Here is a 21,904-nt window from a genome sequence, read left to right as displayed (position 1 = left end):
GATTAACCCATCTAAAACGTCAATCATACAAAAGAATAGAGTCATAATATTATATTCATAATAATAAAATTGTGTATTTCCGTGCAGCAAGAGCGATAGGGAACGCGTTACACTCTGCCAGCCACCAGCCCACCACTGACAGACCTGCCAGAATCAGACTGGCAGCTGCCACCAGGTCATGTGACCTGTCAGTGGCTGCTCCCGCCAGCCAGTTGAAGATTGAACCCCCAGTCTCTTGTATGACTACTATTTTACATGTTTAATTTTAATTTAAATAATAATAATAATAATAAAGCTGAATTGAAAGTCTCTTCCTGTAGATCGTTTACTACTATTTTCCTTAGAGACCGTTGCTAACAACTTTGTCTAAAAGGGAGGAAGACGTGTCAAATAAAACCAATGCGATCTCTGATAAAACCACCTGAAGAGTGATAACAGTAAGGTAAGATTTATCTTTATTTATTATCTTTATTATTTACCTTTATTTACCTCACCATATTTTACTGTTATCAAAGGCAGCGGTCGCTGAAAAAATGAAGCTAAAAACTAAGTAGCATTATTTAAAAAAAATTGATATTTTTGAGCATAGCTTGACTAGTCGTAAGTTCTCGATTATATAGCATCACCATTCTTTCAAATTAATATTTTAATTAATTCATAAATATAAATGTTAAAACATTTTTTTGTTATGGACGCGAAAAATGTTATGGTTGTCTGTGTAGAAAAATATATAGTAAACAAATACTACTGTGGTACTACCGTGGTATAGGTAACGTAAATTATTGTGAGAACATGGTACTCGAATATATACATCCTGGAACTGAATAATTACCTAAATATTCATGTACTATGGTATTTACCTGCTACTCCAAGGTAACTTAACGTTACTCCAAAAAGACCGTGGTATTACCAAAGTACAAACCCAAAAGCATGGTGATACCATGGTAATTTTAGTTAGTCAACAGAACACAGCTGTATAAATAATGGTTAAAATTAGAAACGATGCATTTTAGTCACTCACATAACATTAAGTCTTGAGGGAAAATCAGACGTCACCACCGCGTTCACCGTCGAATATAGCGTCTTTTTCGTTGTCCTCTGCTTCATCTTTGTTCAGATATTCATCCAAAACTCTTCACCTTTTTTTTTCTTTTTTAACATATTTCATATTTATTTACTTGAAAGGCCTCTGGATTTTTGTATTTGACGAATCAATTACTCCCGCCACATGGGCAGTGCGCATATGTCCGTATATGACCCGTTGCTATCGCGTTTCTGGGAAAATTAAATCATTTTTCAGTCTCAACGAATCAAATGTTTAATGTTTTTTTTTTTTTTTTTTTTTTTTACAAATCAAGAAATTGGTGACCTTGGGGTTTTTTGTTACTTATGTTTTGTCTTTATGATTCAAAGCTTTGTTTTGATCTGCACCTGTTGTTAGCCCAGTGTTTTGTGACTATAGTCATCATCATCATCATGCCTCGTGGAAGATCAGCAGCCAGTGTCCTCTCTGGCAGCAGTGACTTGGACTTTGATGGAATTGGTATGCAAATGACACATTGTTAATGATAATTAAGAATTATTATCATGCAGATGAATATTCTTATGCAACCAGCTGTTTGTGTCCAGTTGAGACAGAGCTGGAAAAACTGCAGAGACAGTTCCGTATAATGGAGAGGGATCGACAGGCTTACAGCATCCAGTCACAGGAAAAAATTCGCAAACAGCGGTCAGTACCACCGTCAATGCCATTAAACGCTTTCAGGAGTTTTTTGTTTTGTTTATTAAGTCAATTATTTTAACTGACAATGACAAACCTGATCATATATAAAGTAAATATTATATTTATTCTAAAAATGCATTGTTTTTCTCTTAGGAGTAGGGTTAGGATTTGTCAGTAGAAGCCTATCGAATGTCCTCGTTATGTACATGTATTGCATTGTGTGTTGTGTGCAATGTGTGTTTGAGCATATTTAGTTTGATGTGTGTGAATTTGTCCACAGGCAGGAGATTTCTAAGCTGCGTGAGGAACAGGAGAGTTGTTGTGTGTGTTTGAGTGCCAGTCAAATAAAAAGAGCGACAATCAGGACATTGAGTGTATCAAAACTCTGCTGGAGCAACGAAACACACTGGATGATCAACTGGAGAATGAGAGACAGACCCAAACACAGCTGGAACAGGAGGTGTGCCTATTATTAAACTTTGCCACATGACACATCTCACACTGTTGGTGCTACAGATGTTTATTTGCATGCATTCTGTTTGCAGATCACGAATATGGAGAAAAGGCTGGTGGAAATGAGAAGAGGAGAGATCACGGCTTCCCAGAGTCACACGTCTCAGGCCCGCCACGCTCAGAAGGCCACACGCACCCTGGAGAACAAACTAGACCGGGTAAACAGAGAATCAAACATTTCACAGCATGCAGTTTTACTGACCACACAATTGTGGGCACTTTACATGCAAGTCGATTTATGTAGTTCTTTGGCCAGAATAAACTGCAGACTGGACCAGACTCCAGCAAAACAATTGGCCATACAAAACTAGATGTTATTTTGTTCCATAGATGATGCTGAACTGGTTTTGAGTAGCTACGTTTATATGAAACCAAATAATCTGTTAGTAACCAAATTGATGACTCAATCGGACTGAAAAGCCTTCATTTAATCACAATATAATAGATCCATATAAAATTTCGATTTGATTGGAAGGAGTGGCGAAGACCTGGAATAATCCGATCAAATTTTTGGAGTGTTGAAGAAACATGTTGTGCAACATGAATATAATGCAGAATATTGATGCTGAAAACATTGAAATGAAGACATTTTTAGGCGTGTCACCAAAAAAAAAAAAAACATCCATAGAAATATGTTTTGCATTTGACGTAAGTAAAAAAAATAAGTAAAAATAACCACAGTTCTTAGCAAATAATCATAATGAAAATTGCATGTAAACGGGAGTGAAGAGGTTTGCTTGTGTCATGCAATCATCTTAATGTGATTAAGTCCTTACTCTGATTATTGGAAATAATCACATTATTGGTACACATATAAACATAGCCATAAACCTTAGTCGCCATATTGAATTTAACACAGATGAAAATAAGTCTGTGAGGGACTTTACAATGGCGCGCACTGAATAAAGGTCCTAGATGATGTAATTTTTTAATAACTCACAACTTTCAAAATTCATTTATGGAGTTTTGGTCTACTGAATTTTTTTTCGCATAGATGTTTCGTTGGCTGTACAACCAGTATGTTGTTAAACAACAATATAATCCATTGAACACACTGTACTTCTATCCCTCACAGCCTTGTTTTCATTCCTGTCAAAAATAAATATGACGCAATCCTTACTTAGGTCTATTATCTCTGGTTCTGAATGCCGCGGAATACATTTTTGTTTATAATATATGTAATGCACATAAGCGAATATGTTAATTGGATTGCAAAGCTTAGGGTTCATATAAACAGAACTTTCAGAATATGAAAGCTGATTGGATTCATTCGGATGAATGAAAATCAGTGCATGTAAACATACCTAGTGTGTGATTTGTTCCCCTTGTTGTCCCTGCAGGCTCTTATTCGCTTTAACAAACAGCTGACGAAGAACAGCCAGCTCAGAGAAGAGCTCGAGACACTCCGCATGGAGCGCGTCCGATTCCAGCAGCTGCATCGCAGACTGGAGAAGGTTGGGCATTCTGGGCAGCTCTGGGGTGTATAATGAGTTTGAGGGATGCAGTTATTGAACACAGTTAAAACAAGTGCTGTTGTCTTTCTTTCAGGTAAAGCAAGATGTTCGTAAGGATATTGGTGAAGTTATCGACATGTCAACCACAGCTTCTGATGCAAGGTGAGAGAGATACTTTTTTGCTTCGCTAATATACAGAGTTCTCAAAATCAGGAAAAACCTGAAAAGAAATACAATCCAATAAAGTCAAGGAAATTTCTATAATGCATATAATATTTTTTAGCTCAATGCTAATATATATCATTAGCTGATTTTTGATTGGTAATGATATTTTGGACAACATGACATTTAACTTCCATGCAGTGTTATTTTACTATTATTTATATGCTATTATAGTTTTTGTTAATGCTTTGAATTAATACTTGAATTAGTTTTTATTAGAAGTTTTCATTTTAATTTTCGCTTATGTGCTTTTGTTATTTTTATTAGTTTTTGTTTTGTTTATTTTTTTTTTTATTTAGTTTTAGTTTTTTGTTTATTTCCAGTTAGTAATTTTAGTGCTTCGGTTTAAATTTATTTCAGTTAGCTAGTTATTTCAGCTTTATTTCAGTGGAGAATTATTATTATTTTTTAATAGTTTTAGTTTTAGTTTTGAATCAATGTAAACATAAAGTCCTCAATGAAATATTATTGGTTAATATATTATTCTCCTCCTTCCACGCAGTCTTGATTAAATCAAATGCATGTCATTTTAATTAAACTGATTGCTGCACATCTAGCATCACCAATCTGAAATGCGCAAAAGGTTTCCCAACCGCTTTCAACGCAGAAAAATTGCACACATCACTTTTAATAGAGAGTTATCATTTTGTATGGTATTACAAATTGCTCCACCCTCAATAAGTGGACATTTGTAGCCGGTTCTAATTATATGTGTGTATTTAAGAGAGGAGGCTCAGACCGAAATGACCATGATCAAGGAGAAGGCGATGAAGGATCTTGCGCAGTACTCAGCTGAGAGGAATGAGCAGGAGAGAGTCATCGTTCATGAACACCGACTCAAAGAGTTCATGGCCACCAAGAGTAACGAGAGAACCGCCATGGATGATGGACAGGAAATGAGACGCAGACAAGGTCAGAGAGCAATAATTGTAACCAAAAATTGTTGTTGGTTAAATTATATACACTACCGTTCAGAAGTTTGGGATCAGTAAGATCAAAGTTCTGTCATGAAACTCTAGATGGCGCAAGCTAATAGGTCAGCTGATAGCTGATTCTAAATAGGGGACCGCTGATTAGTTCCTGCTGAATCAGTAGCCAATAAGCTTGCTGCTCAGCCTTCAAATGCTTGGTCAGCATTTGCTGTAGCAGTTGCAGCGCGCTTTCAGAAACCCTCCATCAATAACCAACAGCAGCAGCAGCAGCAGCATAGCAGATCTATTCCAGCAAGACCAAACATATCAACATTGTCATATCCATTACCATGCCAAACTCTCCGAGAGTTGTCATGACAGAATTTAATTTAATGCATCTTTTCTAAATATAAGTATTAATTACTTTTTAAAGTACTATTTTTTGGCTGAAAAGTTAACAATGTGTGCTGATGGCAGAGATGAAGCAGCAGAGGAGGGCAGACGCTGGAGAGGAGACATTTGAAACTCTCGAGGAGGTTTTCCAGCGGATTAAGAGATTGACCGGGGAAGATAATTTGGAGATGTTAGTTATAAAATTCATTGAGGGTGAGCTTTATGTTTTCTGTTTTGTGCTAGCAAATGATTGCAATGTTTTATGCTACAACTCTCTATGTTTTTTAACAGTTGAGGACAGGAACTTTGCTCTTTTCAACTATGTGAATAAACAGAACATAGAAGCTGAGAAACTGAGAGAGCAAATCCATCAGGTCAGTGCGATTCACAGAGCTAGTAGAATAAGACCCAAAACATACATATTGTTCACAAGTTGGCATTATCATTTAATATACATAACATGATGAGGAAGGACAGTTTAGCCCCCTCCCCTTTTTGTGAGATAATGCTTCAAAGTTTAATGAGGTTTATTTCACTTAGCAGTGGTGCAAAGGCAAAAAATTACTTTATTTTAGTATTATTTATTTACTATTATAGTATTTATATAGTGTAGTATTTACTATATTTTATGTAATTTTGTCATTTTTATTATATTTATTCTGTTTAGCTTTAATTTATTTTTATTTCAGTTTTAGTTATAGTAATTTTAGTACTTTTTTATTTGAGTTAGTTGCCAAGGAACGTGCAACATGCACAATGTTATTCACATTCACATTTTAATACAGACACAACAGTAGAAAAACATTTTTTGTGTTGATGCTGTTCCAGATTGGAGAAGAGATGGAGCAGTTGCACATGAAAGGTGTCCAACAGGAACAGGAAAATCAGGTGGAATTAAAACAGGTGAAGGATCTACAGCAAGAGTGTGAGACACAGGCCCAACAGTATGAAGCCCAGGCCAATGACATCAACAAGATCCTTGATCAGATCAAAACAGGTACTAGTAAAAATCACCCCAACATGCTTTACCATAACCACATGGAGAAACCCTAGAAGAATCAAGATAACTTGCCACATTATTGTCTTAGAAGAAGAATTACACTTATATGAAACTTGTGTTTTTATACACAAAAGTAGCAGTTGCACATGTTGATGTCATTCTAGGGATAGACAGTGTGTTCAATAAGATTGACTGCGACCCAACATTGGTGGAAGACATGCTGGGCTCTTCCTCTGGGATTAGTGGCAGTAACATCATGGCGTACCTCAGCCTGTTGGAGCAGAGGACCAGTGAACTGCTCACCATTCAAGCCTTCATTAAATCTAAGGTACAGAAAACTGCGGCACACATGTACCAGAAGGTACCAACACGTTATTTCATAAGCTGTGTCCGAAATCACCCCCTATACCCTTAAATGGGGCACTATTTGAGGGGACAGCCATTTGTAGTAGTTGTGCCCGAAACCATAGTGAATGTTATCGAGTGCACTCATTCAATCCCACAATGCACCCGACACGAGTGTACAACCAACGTACGCTCATAGCTAGAGAATACCCATAATACACTGTGAGGGTCATGCCAAGGGAATTCCCACGTCTGACCAGAAGATGGCGCCTGCAGCATCCGCTTTCCAAACCGCTCGTTCAATGTGGCTACAGCATAATATCATACAGGTATAAATTCCTATTTAATTGATTATTAAATTGTTTAATTAAGGTTTATACATGACAGAGTTCAAGATAAATCTTTTCATCTTATTACTGGAGCTGCCAGTTTTGCTAAGTTTCAAATAATTATTAAACAACAAGCACAAACTATGCAAAAGACATACTCAGTGTCAGAATTCACTCACTAATTTTTATTCACTCCTTCAAGTGAACTATATTAGTGGACTAATGTAGGGAATAGTGAATGAAGGGGTGATTTCAGACACAGCCATAGTTTTTGTTGCTTTAACAACATTAAACAAGTAATACAAAGACATGCGTTAGAGCAGTTTTACTACGGTAAAAAAACGAAGAAGTATTTTAGGTAAAATGCAATTCGATTACCACCAGAAAAATGTTGACTCATTCCTCAGTTTGTAAAAGTAGTGTAGAATACACTTAAAATAGTCTAAAGGGCATTCGTTGTACTTGTATTTACCCCCAGAGCATTGATGCTCAATTATTATTATCAGTTATTATTGGTGCTTAATTATTATTAATGGTTCTTATTATTATCAATAATTAGTTTTTGCTGATTAGTATTTTTGTAGAAACCATGATACATTGTTTTCAGGGTTCTTTGATGAATGGAAGGATCAATGAACAGCATTCATTTGAAATAGAAATCTTTTGTAACATTATAATTGTGCCTTTACTGTCACTTTTGATCAATTTAAAACATCCTTGCTAAATAAAAGCATTAACTTGAATGGTAGTATCACAGTTTCCAAAAATGTTAAGCAACAAAAACCGTTTTCAACATTGATAATAATCAGAAATCAGATCATGTGACCAGATCAGATCAGTTTTACTGTATTTTTGATCAAATAAATGCATCCTTGATTAGTATAAGAGACTTCCTTCAAAAACATTAAAAAAAAACCTGACTTATTCCGAACTGTTGACCATTAGTGTAACTGTAATGTAAATAAATAGGACGTGGAGGAGAGTGACGACCTGAAAGAGGTCGCTCAGTTCCTGCTGGGTCAGAAGCCAGACGTGCAGAAACACACAGCGATCGTTCAGCCCCCCATTACCAGGTGAGAGCAGCTTCTCATATGTTGAGCCGTATAGGCACAGTCTATGGAGATAAAACAAATTTACACATAATATGAGGGAAAAAAATGACTTTATTTTGTTAATATGTCCTCTTGGTCTTATTGTGCACGATTCAGGCACGATTATGAGGCCGAGGACTCTTCTCTCACAGATGAGGAGGATCGACCTTTGACCCACAAAGAACTCCATCAGCACGTTATGATGAGCAGTGTAAGGCACACAGAATAGCTCTTTCCCATTCTGATTTATTCATTAACTACGGTTGCTATGCAGTTACAAGGTGTTTGTTGGTTATCTGTCACAGGTCCTGCGTAAAGACGAGTCTCTGCGTACAGGAAGAGGCAAAGATGTGAAAACCCCAAAGAGCAGCACCATGTCTAGCAGCGGACAGCGTTCACTGGAGGCTTAAGACACACTCTGGTGTTCTAATAAAAAAGTTGAATATGAAATGTAGGCTCTAATTCTTGCTGAATAGTTATCTACCTAGACAATTTATAACAAGATTAAAATTCTGTCATTATTTTCTCATCACCCCATATGCTGTTCTAAGGAGCAAATGTTTAATATGATAGTTTCATCCTTACACCTACTATAATTCAATATATTAGCAGTCTCGAGAGTATTTACAATACTAAGTAAATACATAGAATTACAGCTATTGTCCAGACGGACTAGTGGTAGAATTTTTGTTCAGCGTACTAGAGGCTCTGGGTTCTAATCCAACCTCGTGTCATTTATTTATTTATTTATTTCTCATTAAAACCAAAAATGTTCATCAGTGATTGTATATCAAGAGCAAGGACACGTTTATGTGCATTTTGTTTTGTGATTTCACCAGAACGATTAGAGAGTCTCTCTGCGCTCGTCCGTGTGAAGACTGCTCACTGTGCACGCAGCACGAGCGCCAAGAGAACACTTGCGCCACTGATAACAGCGGCAACGAGCACTCAGCGTTCAAAAACAACACATCCCAGCGCCAGATCACCTATTATTTAACAGAAACAAACGAATTGCTAATCAACTAGAGATGTTTCTTTTGTATTAGATGCATCCATGACGCGAGATATTTCAAAAAGTGGTGGGGACAATATCGACCCTGGCAAAAAGTGGTGGGGACATGTCCCAACCGTCCCACCCGCAAATTACGCCTATGGTGAGATTATTTATATGTTTAACGCCGCATTAATAATTTGACTACCAGCAACGCATCTGCCTGATTTGATAATAATGCAATTTATGTCATATTATAATTTCAATTATTTCAATGTGATATGCATTGCATTTTGAAAGATACCTGTAGGGCTGTCAATACCGGAAGAGGAGCATTCCATGGACGCGAATCCATGAACCACATTCTTAGACAGTTTTCTAAAGATGCACGATGTATTAAAACCATTTAAAAATCATAATACAGCATTGCATAATGCTATTTTTCTTAAATCTACGCTTACACAGGAGAATACGTCAATAAAAGTTTAAACCCTCGCTCTGAGTGTGCATGTTTTGATGTCCACATATTCTTGTTCAAGACATTAAAGTGGCTGTAGCATTTATGTCATAAAGAAGTGGCCGAATATTATTATTATAATTTAACTAATATTATATTTTTAATTATGCTGGTTGGCCAAAAACAAGGATTTGATCGTGCTGTGTAAAAACAATAATCACCTGGCTTTTGGCGCCCTCTGCAGGCATTTGTTATAATTTTTATTATGTTCTTATAACATTTCAGGGGGAAAAAACTCTTGATGTCCACTACATGAAAGAAGTATTCTAATAACACCAAAAGAATTAAAACGATTTATTGATTTGTGCAAAATAAACAAATTATTAATGAAACTATGTCCCTCTTCTTGGTGCAGTCATTTCTTGAAAACAGTAGTGTAGAAAACATGCACATTGTGGCATAATTTCCTTTGCTGTTGTGATAAACCTAGTGAATACTAAAGAACATGGTCTCTGTGTGAACTGATTATTTTGTAGAAATCTGTGGAGTGTGAAACAAATGAGGGAATTAAAATAAATTGGTAAGGAAGTCAAGAGTTGTGTTAATATATTTAACATTTTGTTTATTATTTTTTAAAATACATAATTATGAGAAGTGCCCCTTTTTCCACTTGAGCCCCTGCCCCTCAAAATGTCTGTGCACGTCCCTGAATCAAGCATTAATATTAACAACACCAGTAAATTTGAACATACATTTATATCATTTGTGGGCAAAATAAACCCTAACACAGAGCGAACACACCAGATATATAAACACATGTACAGGAAATGTTGATTCAAAACAATATTCCAATAATATTAGTGAAATCCCTGAGGTCATTTCCAACAGTTACAATGAAAATATCCTGATTATTGGTTACATACGGTAAGAAGACACATCCAAAATAACCAAATCACATTCATTTTTATATTAAACATCGCAACAGACATTTAAATCACAATTTATGGCGTCCAAATATGACAAAATATATGAATTAATATTTATGATAAATATTTTATAGAAATACACATAGATGTATTAAATTATATACACATCACATTAATATAAATTAAAGTTTATTTAGACAAGCATATTATGGAGTATTAATACTCCAAACTCAAGTTTGGTCTGCATTTGATGAGGTTGTATTGTGTCATAAAAAGTTTCAAGTGAAGTGAACTTTATATAACTCTTGATTAGTAGGGAGCAGTGAACACTGTGTAGGGAGCATTTGAATGAATGCAGGTTTAGGAAATATCAGACCGCTGGATGGCGCTATTGACCAAACAGAATCAAGTATTCCAGTAATTATTGTAAGAATTACAAACAAGACTTGTTAAATGTGTTAAAAGAATTAACTTTTTATAATAATCATTGTTTTGTGTTTGTTTCATATTTTATGTTCTTTTTATGTCTGTTTTGTCTGCATATATACATAAGAAAAAAAATGCAGAGACAGAAATAAGGTTAACTGATTTTATTGTCATGAATATTAGGTTTGTCCTTGAGGAAATGACATCTGAGTGATAATATATCACAACTTGTGCTTGGAGAATCTCCAAGATACATTTATGCTCTTAATAGAGCAGAGTTTATACATCATAAAACAGTCTTTTCAAAAGACACAACAGCACAGAACTGAAGCAGCGTTTATGATTAACCAAACATTTCTCAGTTTGAGAAGAAAGATCATTAGAGATCACTGTTTTCTGAATAGTCACACAGTGACTGTAAAATATCAAAAGTACAATATCAAACATGACAGAACTTTAACAATCACAGAATCTTTCAAATAATTAAAAAGATTTCTGAGAGGTCAAATAAAAATAGTAAAATATGCTTTTATAAAAGCAAATTCAGATTTAAAATATTAAGAGATTTATCACAGATTCATTCACAGAAAATCTTCACTGAAGACAAAAATGAGTATTTAACAATACATTAAAGAGTTTCCCCAAAACAGGAAAAACACCATTTCAAATATACTGGATGTGGTCAAATCTCAAAGTTAATATATAAAAATCCAAGACATTCAGAGAATGCTAGATAAATTTGATTTAGTTCCTCAGTCCTGAAAGAGGACAATAATAAAAGTAAAGAAAGTGTCACATCACATGAAGAATGTAAAAGTCAATGTTGTCTAATATAGATGTCAGTATATGATCCCATCAGAGAAAGAGATAAAATATAAATCATAAAGTCTCTTTATGAAGATCATCCCAATTTGAGCCACTTCATATAAACAGCACATAATTAATAATGGAGCAAGATTCTTGTCATCACATTAATATCAAGAAATTATAAAATTTCATAAAACATGTACTGTGTAAGTTGACTCTTTATCAGCTTGTAGAACGAAGCTGGAGTATGCTATCAGATTATAAATGTCCTTTAAAATAATAAAGGGAAGTTTTTCTTCACATCTCATCAGATGTAAAGATCAATGTGGTCTAACATAGACGTCAGTATATGATCCCATCAGGAACTCTTGACATGAAGTCTTCATAGAAGATTGAATCATCAGAGCACTTTGCAGTACAAATATCTCTTCCAAACTGGAACTCATGAAACACTTTTTCTCAAAAAGAGAAGCTTAAACGAGTCCACTGAATCTAGTGTAGACGTTCAGTATGTGTTGCTGGTTGCTGTAAGGCTCAAGGCCTCCAGATGGCGCTCTTGTTGACCTTCATCTCTTTCTGGTCTGGGCGGCTCAGCCGAGGCAGGACACTTTCCCTCCTGTTCTGATCACATGATGTCTGCAGCTTCTGGAAGTGCTTCAGCAGTTTCATCTCATCTTTGGACAGGATTGACAGCATGTGAACTGGAAGTTGAGCATCATCATCTCCAGGATATTTGCTTTCTCCAGCTTGGAATCAGGCTGCTGCTGCTTGAGGAACTCTGGAGCCAGAAGACACTTGAGCTGTTGAGACCATCTCTGCGCATCTTCTCCACTATTGGCTTTCTTAGCTGCAAATCAAGACAGAAAAGCATGAGGAAAGTGGCCTTCAAATTGACAAGAGGCGTTAAAGCTGCTGCAGTAATGTTGCTGTAAGTAGGATCATGTGAATGTACCTTGTTGTTGAGAGGGAGATGCTCCTTTGAGATGATTGGAGGTGTCATGTCTGGATCTCTGTGCTGTAGATCTCTCTGTGCAGATCGAGTCTGATTTGCACTGGCTGCAGCTCCTCTATTTATACTCCCAAATCTCCATATGAATGCGTGAGGCTTGAGCTTGTTGGAGTTTCTCACAGTTTGGAGCCAATGGAAGAGCTCAAACAGACAATGAGGGATGTGGGCCGCCACATGCTCGACGCTCAATGAACACGCAGCTGCTTTCTAACAGATCTTTATTCTGGCTGCTGGAGTCACAGAGACACACGGATTCACACACTTCTGTATTCATCACATTAAATCACTCACACAACAGAAGTGTGTCGTTCCCACAGGAGGAACTTGATTCCCAAAGACTGAATCGTCTGTGCTGTTTTTATAGCTAGACTTCTGTAATTGGGGGAAAAACATACAATAAATAATAATATAAGAATATATAAAAGTTAAAATAAAAAATCGTGCAAAATTTGAAAGAGACACTGAATTTTTTTTTTCTATGAAGTCCAAGATTAAAGGGTGCAAAAGTTTGTATAACAGTCTATTTTTCTTTAAATTTACACATTAAAAATGTTGATAAACTTGAAAAACATTTTGCACAGAAGTAATCTTGAAGTGAACGGGAATGATGTTTGAAACTTTGAGTTTAAATCCCTGTGGTTTTATTACTATTTGTCCGCCTCATTATCATGTGAATAGACACACTTCTATTGTTGTGTTTGTGTCTCAGTGTGGGAAACTCTGGAGAACAGAGTCACAGTTCTAGTGTCATCAGCATCCTAAACCCCGACAAACCTCAATATTTGACACACACAAGGGAGTCGACACACTTATGGATATTTACACACATGCTCGAGCTTGACAAGATGGTTTGATGATGTCATTGATGATGTCATCAGCAGTGTGACCAGAATCCAGCACTATCACTACTTATTTTCTTTATGCATCATGAACTTTTACAATGACTAAACTTTTGCATCAGGAACTTAAGAGACATTTGTCATCTAAACACAAACTTGTCTCACAAATGCAACTAAAATCTTATTTGATGCAAAAAAAAGGTGCTGGTTTGCATATTCCATAATTAATTTAAAATGCAGAAAAATTCAATATTTGCATGAGAATAATTGTGATCAGAAAGTGTCTGATAACTCCTGCATCCAGTGCGGCGTTTCCCTCCAGATGGTTGGTGACGTCAGGAAGAACACAGAGTCTTCAGCGTCACTAATGCTCCATTCAGGACTCTGGAAGCTTTTGTGCTCCATTGATGTGCAGAAGAGAGTCAGTGTGGGAACCTCACATGAGATCTACTCACACTGACCAGCACAAACACACACACATCTGGAGGCCTGGAGTCTGACACAATGGAGACAAAGACATCTGAATTCCAGTGAACAACTCTAAAGCTTTAGATTCAAATGCATTCATCTATATGTACACCTAGAAATAAACATTTTATGAAATCAGACCTTTCATATAAACTGCAAAATCTCTGTTTTATATCATTAGGCTGTTATATGACAAAAACTAAAAGCCGTTCTCAGTGAATCCATGAACCGGTGTGTATTTCTTTATAGTACCAGAGCTCCAATCAGTTTTATAATACAGATATTTTTAATGTCACATTTATATAATAAAATAAAGAGAAGTAGTTATTGACCTGATCAGCTAAGCCCTCCATAAAACATAAAATGGCCCTACATATTAATAAAAAACACATACATAAATCTCGTTTAATGGTATTTATGATTTGTAGTTTGCATTTATTAGATAAAAACATTTGCAATTGGTTTGTAAGAGGTGTGTTTTATGCATGTTTCGAGCGATTCAAGTTCAAAAAAATTAATCATTTGGTTTTGAAATCATACAAATCTGTAATCAAACACTAAAACTTGTATTGTGAAGACATTAGAATATGTACCCACTGTGAGTCTTTCTTCATGAATCTACCTTTTCTTTATTTGCATGATTCATCTGTAACATTTGAACTCCATTAGCTCTCAGACTCGATCTCTAGAGCAAAACATGAAATGAACATGTGACATCTTCTGTGACATTTCATGAGTTCAATCAGAGCAAAAGGGGTGAACATATTTGGTGTAACTGAAAGCTCAATCTTGAGTCAAGATTATCTTGACCTCTACTGTGAACTCTGTAGAAACAGACTGCATTGAAGTGTGTTGTTGTGTTAAAATGTGTAATTAGAGAATGAATGAATCAAATAAGAGACTGAAATGTAAAGTGTAGTAAATCTCTTTTTTATTTTGGACAGAATTGTCCAATTTATATGGCTTGATATCATCATCATTTTACTGTTCTCATCAGAATAATCAGATCTTTGCTGAATCACAATACTTACATAGAACAACATTTACTCCGTTAAAGGAGTTTTGGGTTAAAATCTCTTCATGCAGTTTAAATGAAAAGCAGCATAAAGTACATTCATTCACAATGATAAACATTAAAATACATTGCAGTGTAACTGCCAATAATAATGCATATAATGCATAAAACTGAACATTTGCAAAACAAAAATATAAAAAAAATATTCTTTTGAGCAAGAAATATAAAAAATAAAGATATAAAAGTTGCATTAAGGCATTACAGTGAGAGTTTTTCAACTCTAGGTTTATGTTCAGTCTTTCTTCTAAGAGTCGTTTGTGTGAAGAGTTTTTCAGGTGATGTTCATTCCTTCAGAGCACAACGCTGCTACATCCTCTGTGTGATCCGGGAAAAGACGCAGGATGTCACGGGAATATTTGGAGTAGCCGTCATGTGAAAGTAAAACTCGTTTCAGGGTGATGAAAGACACGGCCCTCTCCAGAAGATCTGAGGTGTGGATGCCGTTCTGAAGATATTCTCCAAGAGCAGATTTGAGCTTCTCCAAACTGTTGCCACACTTTCTTTCCAAACATGTAAGAACGCATCTGAAAACAACAACACAGTCACTTTAGTTCATGTGCATTTCAAGTATTAAAACTCAATAAAATACTAGATAAGGCTTTAGTTTTTATCGCATCTATGAGTTTCTGAAGTTCTCACCTTGCGTGTTGAACATGTTGAGTCTTGATGCTGCTCTGGAAAGACACGTCCATGTAGGTCGCCATGACTGTGTTGAAGTTCAAGCTCAGTTTGGACTGAAGTGTCTTCACTGTGAAATGTCGTCTCTTGATCTTTCATTTATACTCACACCTCACACCTCGCAGCCAATCAGAAGCCTCAGAACTTTGAACAATACTGTGTTGAAGAGTGAATCGGTGGGATGTTCTCCTCACTGCCATCTGCCAGTAAGGTCACTTATATTCATCTTTGTGAATGTGGGGATGCAGGACATTTCAGGTTCCCACAAGATGTTCAACTCAAAATATTAAAGTCAGAGACGACTGTTAGATTACTGAATGACAAGCGTTCTTCAGTTCCAGCTACTGGAAATAAATGCACAGAGAATACACACACACACACACACTGAATAAATTAAATAAAATAAAAATTATTATAATATATATATAAATACATAATTTTGTGGGGGTCAGAGGACAAAATTAATGGATTAGACTTATGTAAAAATACAAAATATGGCAACCATAACACTAATTATATATAATTACTGTTATAAATAATTGTTATGGTTGCCATAGAATATGTTGTCTAAAATATCAAAATGAAACAATCTCAGTATTACATTCTGATGGTCTCTGAACTCATGAAACCTGTCAAGTCCAGTTCCTCCTGTGGGAACGACACACTTCTATTGTGTGAGTGATTTAATGTGATGAATACAGAAGTGTGTGAATCCGTGTGTCTCTGTGACTCCAGCAGCCAGAATAAAGATCTGTTAGAAAGCAGCTGCGTGTCGAGCGTCGAGCATGTGGCGGCCCACATCCCCCATTGCATACAGTAGGCTATACCTGTCCTGCATAGCTAAAAAAAAAAAAAAAAATGTTCTAATGACATTGTGCTAACTTTCCCATAAAATTATGACGACGTTATTTCTGAATGTCCTCTGAATGTTACAAGTATCCAGTCAGTAAAAACATTTTTTCTTGATTATGCAAAGGTTTATGGGAATATTCCATGTGATAATTTTGCAAACATTTTTGGAACATTAGTTTTGAATGTTCTCTGAAAAACATTTTCAGAAAACTGTATAATATATATATATATATATATATATATATATATATATATATATAAACTTTTTTTGCTAATATTTCGAGAACATTAAAGACCAGATAACTTTGAAAAAACGTTCTTTTAACGTTACTGGAAGAATGTTTGTCATAACTTTGAGTGAATGAAGAGAGCGTGAGAAACAGAACTCACTCAAAGACCCTCAGAGACAATAGAACTCAACTAAGAGACCAGAGGTCAGAGGTCAACATGAATAGATTGGACTATAACTTTATACTATTTCAACTTCAGATACTGATAATATAAGTTCCAAAATGAAACAAACTAAATCAAATGCTTCATTTTGAGAAATTAGCCTTCAGATTCATATAAAAAGCATATTTATTATTGTTACAAGTATTGATCATCAGAGGTGTGAGAAAGCTTGTAGGGAATCTGTCCTGCATTAAGACTCATTATCATGTGAATAGACACACTTCTATTGTTGTGTTTGTGTCTCAGTGTGGGAATCCCTGGAGAACAGAGTCACAGTTCTAGTGTCATCAGCATCCTAAACCCCAACAAACCTCAATATTTGACACACACAAGGGAGTCGACACATGGATATTTAAACATGCTCGAGCTTGACAAGATGGTTTGATGATGTCATTGATGATGTCATCAGCAGTGTGACCAGAATCCAGCACTATCACTATTTATTTTCCTTTACGCATCATGAACTTTTACAATGACTAAACTTTTGCATCAGGAACTTAAGAGACTTTTATCATCTAAACACAAACGTGTCTCACAAATGCAACTAAAATCTTATTTGATGCTCAAAAAGGTGCTGGTTTGCATATTCCATAATAAATTTAATGTGCAGAAAAATTGCATATTTGCATGAGAATAAAAAACAGAGAGTGTCTGATAACTTACTGACTCCTCCATCCAGTGCGGCGTTTCCCTCCAGATGGTTGGTGACGTCAGGAAGAACACAGAGTCTTCAGCGTCACTAATGCTCCATTCAGGACTCTGGATGCTTTTGTGCTCCATTGATGTGAAGAAGAGAGTCAGTGTGGGAACCTCACATGAGATCTACTCACACTGACCAGCACAAACACACACACATCTGCTTCATCTGGAGTCCAACTTGAGTGTGACGTCACTGCAGCAATGAGAATGATGAAGATCATAAATTAGGACATTAAATATCTGCACTTACTTTTCTGTGGAAAGACTTGAAATGTTGAACTTTATACACATATATAAATCCATTTGTCTAACAATGCTGTAACAACAAGAAAGCATTTGAACAGTTTGGTTTTTATTGATGTAATATTGTGTTTCAGTATTCAATATTTTTCTTCTTTTGCATCTTCTGCTGTTTTTAAATGCGCTCCATTAAAATGATTTGACTAGATCTAATTGATTATGCTGTTTAATACACAGAATATATTATAATAATACTCTAGTTTGATATTAAACTCCGGAATGCAATGTACCACAGTAATTCAGATGAGATGTGCAGGAATGATGTGATGTTGAAATCACCATATGTGTACTGAGATGATGCAGGTGTCACTGACGCCACGTGTTTCTAATGATGAGCGTGTGCTTCAGTGACACTGATGTGAACATGAACTCTCTACAGGTCAGCACTTTCCCACATTCTCCCCTGAGACACGGGCTTTGAGCTCCTGATAGAGGATCATCGAGCATGTGGCGGCCCACATCCCTCATTGTCTGTTTGAGCTCTTCCATTGGCTCCAAACTGTGAGAAACTGCAACAAGCTCAAGCCTCACGCATTCATATGGAGATTTGGGAGTATAAATAGAGGAGCTGCAGCCAGTGCAAATCAGACTCGCTCTGCACAGAGAGATCTACAGCACAGAGATCCAGACATGACACCTCCAATCATCTCAAAAGAGCATCTCCCTCTCATCAACAAGGTACATTCACATGATCCTACTTAAAGCAACATTACTGCAGCAGCTTTCACGCCTCTTCTCAATTTGAAGGCCACTTTCCTCATGCTTTTCTGTCTTAATTTGCAGCTGAGAAAGCCAATAGTGGAGAAGATGCGCAGAGATGGTCTCAACAGCTCAAGTGTCTTCCGGCTCCAGAGTTCGTCAAGCAGCAGCAGCCTGATTCCAAACTGGAGAAAGCAGATATTCTGGAGATGATGATGCTCAACTTCTAGTTGACATGCTGTCAATCAAGGCTTCTCCAGGTGTGTCTGTGAGATGGTGCACTTCCTGTCCAAAGATGAGATGAGACTGCTGAAGCACTTCCAGAAGCTGCAGACATCATGTGATCAGAACAGGAGGGAAAGTGTCCTGCCTCGGCTGAGCCGCCCAGACCAGAACACCTTCAGCAAAAAGATGAAGGTCAACAAGAGCGCCATCTGGAGGCCTTGAGCCTTACAGCAACCAGCAGCACATACTGAACGTCTACACTAGACTCAGTGGACTCGTTTAAGCTTCTCTTTTTGAGAAAAAGTGTTTCATGAGTTCCAGTTTGGAAGAGATATTAGTACTGCAAAGTGCTCTGATGATTCAATCTTCTATGAAGACTTCATGTCAAGAGTTCCTGATGGGATCATATACTGATATCTATATTAGACAACATTGACTTTTACATTAAATGCATCTTGATGAGATGTGAAGGAAACCTTCCCTTTATTATTTTAAAGGACATTTATAATCTGATAGCATACTCAAGCTTCGTTCTACAAGCTGATAAAGAGTCATTTTACACAGTACATGTTATATGAAATGTTATAATTTCTTGATATTAATGTGATGACAAGAATCTTGCTCCATTATGTGCGGTTTATATGAAGTGGCTCAAATTGGGATGATCTTCATAGAAAGACTTTATGATTTATATTTTATCTCTTTCTCTGATGAGAATATATACTGACGTCTATATTAGACATTGACTTACATTAGATACATTTTCAAGAGATGTGAAGAAAACCATTTCTTTATTATTTTTTATAATCAGTTTTTATCCTAAAGGCTGATCAATTTACACAGAACATGATATATGAAATGTTATAATTTCTTGATATTAATGTGATGCATTATAAATTCTGTGCTGTTTATATGAAGTGGCTCAAATTGGGCTCATATTTGCCTCCCTCTGAGATGACCATTTTACAGATACTTTATGAATCATATTTGATCTTTTCCTCTTTGGTCTATAACAGATCATATTCAAATTCACCCTGTTTTAAGGATTTGTAAGCGTTTATTGGTTCTGAATGTTCTCTGAATCTTCTCCTGTACTGTATACAGATGTCATTGTTCCTTCTGTGAAGGTTTATATTCTCATGACAAACTTTGTCATATTGGCATTTGTCATTTTAATTGATCACGTGATCATTTGTGTCTTTCTGTAAAGGCAACTGAAGATTTAAAACACTAAAGCAGCTCACTGAATGTATTTCTGCTGTGAAATAAAACAATCAACTGAACACCTGACATCTTCTGTGATTATTAATGTCATTATATCTTAAATGGAGGCCTCTTCTTTGTCTTGAATGAAAAATATCCCAAAAAAAAAAGCCAAAATATCAAACATCCTCCTCAAACCTTGTTGAAAAAACAGCATATGCTGGTTAGGTATGTTTTGAAGCATTGAAGCTGGTTTGAGCTGGTTTATGCTGGTCAAGTGCTGGTCCTGAGCTGGAGCTAGTTGCTTAGGACCAGCACTTGACCAGCATAAACCCGCTTCCATGCTTCAAACATATCTAACCAGTAAATGTTTTCCACATTTTTCTTAACCCACAAAATCTCGTCCCAAAATACTCTCTTAATAGACAAACTCAGTAAACAATCACAGTCAGTCTGAGAAATCAGGATTTTAAAGGCTCAGTAACCTGTATCAGCCATCTTCAATTCATCCGTTCAATAAAATACCGTACTCACCCGAGTAAAGACGCCATTTCCACCTAGCTTTTACAACATTTGAAATCCCTCAGTTCTGCTGTCTCTGAAAAGCCAAACTAATTCTTGTTTTATTATGAGCTCTGTTATGTTAACTTTTTACCAGCAGACTCTCCTCTTTGTTTAAAACGGGTAATTTCCCGGAGGCTGGAGATTTAGCTGCTCCATGTCAACCTTTCTCGCTCATTGTGACAACTAACCTCTGCCACCAACACACCAGACACACGTCAAAGTAGCTGGAGCAACTTTTCCCTTACAGATATGACGAGACACGCACGGGCGAGTGAGGTATGTACGCAATTTCCCGCGAAAACCATCCCGACAGGTCTAAAATATAAACGCTTTTAATATGCTTAGTGAATCAGGGTAAGACAAAAACACGTTTTGGAAGTAGGATTGATGATGTATTGACTCATTATTTATGAAATATAATTTTCCTCCCATTTTACTTTTTGACCATCATCCTTTAGGGGCTCTGATGTGTTTCTCGGAGGTATGCAAAAGCATCGAAATATATTTTTTTCACCCATCTCACATTTTTTCCATCTCCATGTCACTTAAGAGGCTCCGTACTAATGCATAAAAGTTGAACATTATTTATTTTTCTTTTCTTAAAAAAGAATTGAAAAAATCTGGACATTAATCATGATTATCCTATTAATAGATTGATAGGGAACTTGAATGTATTGGCAGCCCTAATATTTTAAGTCGCAATATCTGTTTTATAGGTTTTACAAAGCAACATAAAAAAAAATTCCAAGTAGCCTTCTGGAACAGGTTTAAGTAATCCTGGGATACATAAACTCCAGATTGATGAATCACTGACTTAAAATGCACTTATGATAGTTAATGCATTTAATGCATGAGTAAAATGATCAGATGCATTTCTGTGTACTGACAGCAGAAACATGTAGCATATTTTATATATAGAAGTCGGACCTGTTATGGAGCAGGAAACCTTCATAATACACATCAAATAAGAGACTGAAATGTAAATTGTAAAAAAAGAAAGCTACTTTTATTTTCTGTCTTTTGGACGCAGTTGTCCATTTGCACGGCTTGAGGTCATTGTTGAATCACAATACTTATATAGAACAACATTTACTCCATTAATGGAGTTTTGGGTTAAAATCTCTTCATGGAGTTTTAAAGGAAAACAGCATAAAGTGTCATTCATTTACAAACACAAAGATTAAGATTGCAGTGTAACTGCCAGAAATAATGCATATAATGCATAAAACAGCATTTGTAAAACAAAAATATA

General features: G+C 36.1%; 1 protein-coding gene and 1 pseudogene across 1 annotated transcript; one reads left to right on the top strand and one right to left on the bottom strand.

Moving 5' to 3' along the window:
* The first annotated feature begins 204 nt into the window (after window positions 1–204).
* On the top strand, window positions 205–8,764 carry LOC127522530 (outer dynein arm-docking complex subunit 1-like). Its single transcript, XM_051912615.1, is given in 16 exon segments — window positions 205–442; window positions 1,442–1,543; window positions 1,630–1,729; window positions 2,004–2,038; window positions 2,041–2,183; window positions 2,269–2,394; window positions 3,577–3,690; window positions 3,785–3,852; window positions 4,637–4,824; window positions 5,301–5,429; window positions 5,508–5,590; window positions 6,045–6,213; window positions 6,381–6,544; window positions 7,860–7,963; window positions 8,099–8,192; window positions 8,287–8,764. Coding segments are annotated over 15 exon segments (1,689 nt in total). The 5' UTR covers window positions 205–442; window positions 1,442–1,476; the 3' UTR covers window positions 8,392–8,764.
* Window positions 8,765–10,930: 2,166 nt separating this feature from the next.
* Window positions 10,931–20,759, bottom strand: LOC127522534 (transcription factor HES-5-like; annotated as a pseudogene).
* Window positions 20,760–21,904: the final 1,145 nt, after the last annotated feature.

The sequence above is a fragment of the Ctenopharyngodon idella genome, chromosome 11, assembly GCF_019924925.1.
Source record: "Ctenopharyngodon idella isolate HZGC_01 chromosome 11, HZGC01, whole genome shotgun sequence".
NCBI lineage: Eukaryota > Metazoa > Chordata > Actinopteri > Cypriniformes > Xenocyprididae > Ctenopharyngodon > Ctenopharyngodon idella.
Note: the sequence above shows the minus strand (reverse complement) of the source record. Positions and strands in the feature narration are given on the sequence as shown.